Source organism: Malania oleifera, chromosome 5, assembly GCF_029873635.1.
Source record: "Malania oleifera isolate guangnan ecotype guangnan chromosome 5, ASM2987363v1, whole genome shotgun sequence".
NCBI classification, from domain to species: Eukaryota; Viridiplantae; Streptophyta; class Magnoliopsida; order Santalales; family Ximeniaceae; genus Malania; species Malania oleifera.
Window position 1 is genome coordinate 20,669,227 of NC_080421.1, and position 5,881 is coordinate 20,675,107.

At 34.4% G+C, this 5,881-nt stretch overlaps 1 protein-coding gene across 1 annotated transcript; it reads left to right on the forward strand.

Moving 5' to 3' along the window:
• The first annotated feature begins 1,502 nt into the window (after window positions 1-1,502).
• LOC131155513 (protein RADIALIS-like 3) lies at window positions 1,503-2,638 on the forward strand. The gene is made up of 2 exons (XM_058108716.1): window positions 1,503-1,944; window positions 2,344-2,638. Exons 1-2 carry the CDS (start codon window positions 1,592-1,594, stop codon window positions 2,450-2,452), a joined length of 462 nt encoding a protein of 153 aa, XP_057964699.1. The 5' UTR covers window positions 1,503-1,591; the 3' UTR covers window positions 2,453-2,638.
• The last annotated feature ends 3,243 nt before the right edge of the window (window positions 2,639-5,881 follow it).

Below are 5,881 nucleotides of genomic sequence, written 5' to 3' on the forward strand. Positions count from 1 at the left end.
GTGGGGAGTTTAATGAATGTCATGATATGTACGAGGTCAAATTTGGCTCATGCGGTAAGCGTGGTAAGTAAGTTTCTTTCTAATCTAGAAAGGCAGCATTGAGAAGCTGTCAAATTGATACTTAGATACTTACGAGGTACATCGGTATATGACATTATGTTCGGTAAGCAACAGGGTTGTCCTTCAGTTTTGGGTTTTGTTGATGCTGATTATGCTAGGAGATATTAATGACAGAAGGTCTACAACGGAATATGTGTTTACCCTTGTAGGAGGACCAGTGTATTGGAGATCCATGGTATAGTTTCTAGTAGCATTATCCATGATTGAGACAGAATATATGGCAGTTGCCGAAACTACAAAGGAAGCCTTATGACTTACTAGTTTAGTCAGAGAGCTGGAGTTACAGCAAGGATGGAGTGGTGTTCCATTGTGATAGTCAGAGTGTCATTTACTTGGCGAATAATCATATATACCATGCTAGAACCAAGCACATTGATGTGAGGTTCCACAAGGTTCGAGAATTGATTACTTCGGGTGAGCTTGTGTTGGAGAAGGTTCACATGTCTGAAAATGCAGCGGATATTCTGACGAAATCAATTACTTCTGAGGAGTTCAAACATTACTTGGACTTACTTCATATCTCCAATTGATAGAAGAGAGACAAACCTAATCAAGCATTTCAAGTTCAAGGTGGAGCAGTTAGACATTTTTTTTCAGAATTCTTCTAAGGGGCGTATAATTGCCAAGGTGGAGATTATTATTTGTGGTGTGCCTCTTATACTTTGGATTTCATAAATAAAGAAGAAAGAAAAACATGAAGGGGCAGCACAGTAGGGGCTCGTCGACGAGTGCCCTGTGATCGTCAACGAGGAGACAGCAAGGACTCGTCGACGAGTGTCTTGTGCTCGTTGATGAGAAGATCCTAAGAGACCCAAAAGTTCAGAGTTTCTAAGATACCGAGAGTAGAAAAATGGGATTGTCGACGAGTGAAATGATTTGTCGACGAGTGTTCTTCTTGGTCTCATCGATGAATCCCCTATTCTCGTCGATGATAAGTTCTGAGCTGCGAGCAATTTTTTACATTTGAATTTTGAACGTTGAAGTGATTGGGTAATTGGGGGGAAACTTTCGAGGGACTGTTATATATGTTATTCTGGATGTGTATTAACAGTGTGTATGATCATTTAAGAAGTGTATTGTGTAGTTTGTGATTTTCTTAATGAAAATTTTGTGTTATTGCTTTTGTGGATGTAAGTTTTACCGAATCATATAAATCTTGTTGTTGTTCTTATTGTTATCATTTTTCTAGTTATGCTCCATTTACTTATTGTATCTATTCCATTGTATTTTGTATTTATCCCATCCATATCACCACAATTTAGGTATATTTTATTCAAAAATAAAAAATAAAAATGAGGACGAAGAATAGCTCCGCTTTCCGTTTCCCACCCTTTCTGAAAAGATTAAAATACACACATAGTTTCAAATTTCCCGCTAAAGCAAGATAAAGAAATCTTGAACAAACACAGCTCGGGACGAGAGAGAGAGAGAGAGAGAGAGAGAGAGAGAGAGAGAGAGAGATATCTTGGCTATGAAGCGCGATTATCAATCTGTGGTCGGCGAGTCGGCGCCGACACGCCCCTCTTGGACTCGGTCGGAGAACGAAGTATTTGAGGAAGGGCTTGTGCAGTTCCCCGAGGGAACGCCAGACCGGTGGGAAAAGATCGCCGGGCTTCTTTCGGAGAAGTCGCCGGCGGAGGTGCAGGAGCACTATGAGGCGTTAGTTTTTGATGTGGACGAGATCAAACCAGGCCGGACCGAGATCCCACATTACGCGAACGATCCGTCGGCGAGTAAGGACTCCGGATCGAGTCAGACTTGTTTGTTTACGAGGGGACTCGGATCCAAGTCGAAGTCGAAGTTGAAATGGAAGCCGAAGAGAAGGTAACGTAATTTGTTTAAAAAAAGAAAACTTCATTCTAATTTCTGAAAACGCTTTCTGAAAGTAGTCTTTTGCAAATGTTTTCTTCCCAAGAATCGAATCGCATGACTAAATCATGGAGAGTCTTTCATTTTTCTGTAATCTTTATTTGATTTCTCAAGAAAAAAAAATTTATCAATTTGATACTGATAAATCTTTGGAAAATCCATCTCTGTTTTTCAACAACAAAACAGAGCCTGTAATGACGTGGGTCAGTGCATCCCTATAATAATAATAATTATTTTTTTATCTTCTTTTATTCTTTAGAGAGATTGCTTAACTATCTTTGATTACCCATATATAAAAATCATTTTAGACCTCAAAATGGATAATGAAAATGAGATTGTTTGTTTCGACGGCAGCCCCCTGGGGAGTACAATTGATAGCAGCGAGGCTCCTCCGCCTTCAACCAGCGGCAGCCCCGCGGACCAGCCCTCGCCGTCGCCGGAATTGCAGCCATCAACCCCATAAACCCGCATGACGATGATAATAGCAGCCACTTCATCTGTACATTGTTTTTCGTTTTTCTTTTATTTTGGTGCTGTATTCCCATCCAATGTATTTCTTCATGTTTAGGAACCGTTATCTTTAGAATTTGAATATGTTTAAATTCAAACAAAATGCAATAAATTTTTTTTCTCAATTTAGTTCAACAAATTTGTATAAATTTAAATCCTAGAATTGGAATCCATGCTGTGAAATACGATCTTTGTGAAATTCCATTCATCCATTGTTGGAAGTTGGGATGACTAATACTAATTATTGCATGGGAAGAGTACTTGGATCATGTGGGGAGATTATGGAAATTCCTTGTACATAATTGATTTTTTTTTTTTTTTTAAGAAGCTAGTTTTTGGTCTCTTCATTTTGATGTAAATATTTTATTCAGAGCCGTGTCATGTACTTTCTTCTGAAACTTTTGAAGTTTATTTTTAATCAATAAATTTATTGTAATTTTTTTTAAAAAAAATATTTATTTACGTCACCTTGGACAATATGGATTTTAATCTTTAAATTTAATTATAATTTAATTTAATTATATATATATTAAAAATTTTACATAAATTTAAATTCAAAATTTCTCCAAACATAGGATTAGTATTCTTCATTTGTAATTGTAAGTTAACATAATCAATAAGTTTATTTGTAATTTTGTTTTACTTGCTCCTCCCATGACTATATAAAGGGGATCACTTAATTGAGATGTGGAGAAAAAAAACGAAGAGTGTAGAGTACAAAATACGGAGTGTAGAATATTGAGCGTGCAGAAAAATAGAGAAGAAAGAAGTACGAGAGAAAAGAGAAAGTGAAATATTTTGTAAGTTAAGAAGGTGAGATATTTGTACAAAAGTCAAGTATATTTTATAACTCCTCTTAAAATAGTGGATTTCAGATCTTATCCGTCCGTGGAGTAGGTATAAACCGAACCATGTAAATCCGGTCTCATTTTTATTTATTATTTATTTTTATTTTATTTTGCTTGTGTTCATTACTTTTTGATTATCCACGTTTATTTATTCCGATATTATTTTATAACACGTTATCAACACAATGCTCTACCTAGCTGATATATTTATATATATACCGCCTTAATGGACGGTTTTATTTTTTGTTTATTAATATTGCCTCAATGGCTGGTTTCATTTCTATACTGTCTATATATATATTACCAATCTCCAGAAGAGATGGTAAAATAGTCCTCCTGAAGAGGCTATATATTTAATCTCCCGAAGATATAAGTCTCTTAAAGAAACAATATATTTAATTTCCAGAAGAGATAGTAATTGTTTAACTCTTAAAGAGGGTATATTTTTAATCTCCTAAAAAAAAATATTATATTACTATTTTTGTATTATTTTAGTTAGTATGTTTCGCTTTTTTAAATCGCTTTATTATTGTTAATTTATTCAAATGTCGAGCCTAAGTAAAGTTGAGTTTGCTCCCCTTAACATCAAAGGCAGCAACTATCTCTCATGGATTCTTGATGCAGAAAACTATTTGAATGCAATGAACTTAGGAAATACAATATTAGATGGAAATACCACATTCCAGCAAGATCACGCTAAAGCCATGATCTTTATCTGACATCATTTAGAAGAAGAATTAAAAATGGATGTTAAAGACTCACTTGTCCTATGGAGAAATTTAAAGGATAGGTTTGACCATAAAAAAAACAGTAATTTTACCAAAAGCTCGATATGAATGGTAAGGTTGCAAGACTTTAAAACTATCAGCGAATATAACTCAGCTCTACATAAAATTAGCTCAAAGCTAAAGTTATGCTTAGAAAATATTACTGATGAAGACATGTTAGAAATTTTTTTTACTACTTTCCATCCCACTAATGTGCTCCTTTAGCAACAATATAAGGAAAAGAAATTTACTAAATTTTCTGAACTTATATCATGTCTTCTTGTTGTTGAACAAAATAACAAGCTTTTGATGAGAAATAACCAAACTCATCCAACTGGTTCGACCCCATTCCCTGAAGTGAATGTAAACACATCTCGTGGTCGAGGGCAAGGCCGCAAGAATGGTCGTGGGTATGGTCGCGGTTTTGGTCAAAATAATTACTGACATCGACGTAAGGTAACAAACCCCCAGAAGAGGGATGACCCCCAAAAGAGCACAAATGATCAGAATCAGTGACATAAACACTATGAAACTAAATGTTACATATGCGGAGGAAAAGTTCATTGGTCGCGTACTTGTCATACACCTAGACACTTGGTAGATTTATACCAAGCATCCATAAAAGAAAAGGAAAAGAGTAAAGAAATTGAAACAAATTTTTTTGATAATATTGTTCCAATGGACCTTGATACTGAATAGTCCAACTATGTGTATCTTGATGTTGCTGATTTCCTTGTAAATCCAGATGAAAATAATGATGTAATATTTTAGGACATATATATGTAAGCAATATTGTATTTTGATAAATTGTTGATATTATTATAGTAATGAGTTTTTAAAATATTTTCTGTAGTGAAAATTATCTTAAAGCTTTGAATGAGCCTAAGATGTCTATGGAAGAAGTTTGTTTAATTGACAGTGCTACAACACACACAATTCTCCAAGATAGAAAATATTTCCATTATTTGAAAATATCATCAACAAATGTAATACAATATCTGGGTCTACAAATTTGATTGAAGGCTCTGGAAGAGCTAATATAAAGTTACCCAATAGTACTTTATTACAAATCGATGAAACTTTATACTTTAGCAGATCTAGAAGAAATCTATTAAGTTTTAAAGATTTAAGACTCAATAGGTATCATATTGAAACCACAAATGAAGGCAGTAAAGAATTTCTTTACATTACTTCTATTATTGTTGGGAAAAAACAAATTTTAGAAAAGTTGCCAACCTTATCTTCTGGACTATATTATACAAAGATTAAAGCAGTTCAATCATATAATGTCTTGCACTAGAAGTGCAATGGCCCAAAATTATTTACACTTTGGCATGATCGTCTTGGACATCCTGGAGATTTAATGATGCGAAGAATCATTAAAAACTTATATGGTCATCCACTAAAGAACCAGGAGATTCTTTTGTCTTGAGATTTCATGTGTACTGCCTCCTCTCAAGGGAAATTAATTGTCAAACCATCTGTTTCAAAAGTAAATTTTAAGTCACCCAATTTCTTACAAAGAATTCATGGTGATATATGCAGACCAATACATCCACCATCTGGACCATTTAGATACTTTATGATTTTAATTGATGCATCCACTAGATGGTCACATGTTTCACTGCTTTCTACTCGAAATGTTGCTTTTTCTAGACTTCTTTCTCAACTGATTAGATTATGAGCTCATTTTCCCGATTATCCAATTAAATCCATTCGTAAAGATAATGCTGGTGAGTTTACATTCTAAACTTTTAATAACTATTG

Excerpts from the sequence above, each read along its gene's own strand:
- LOC131155513 (XM_058108716.1), top strand. The coding sequence starts at position 1,592 with ATGAAGCGCGATTATCAATCTGTGGTCGGCGAGTCGGCGCCGACACGC. Across the intron at positions 1,945-2,343 it reads AAATGGAAGCCGAAGAGAAG|CCCCCTGGGGAGTACAATTG; the intron begins GTAACGTAATTT and ends TTTCGACGGCAG.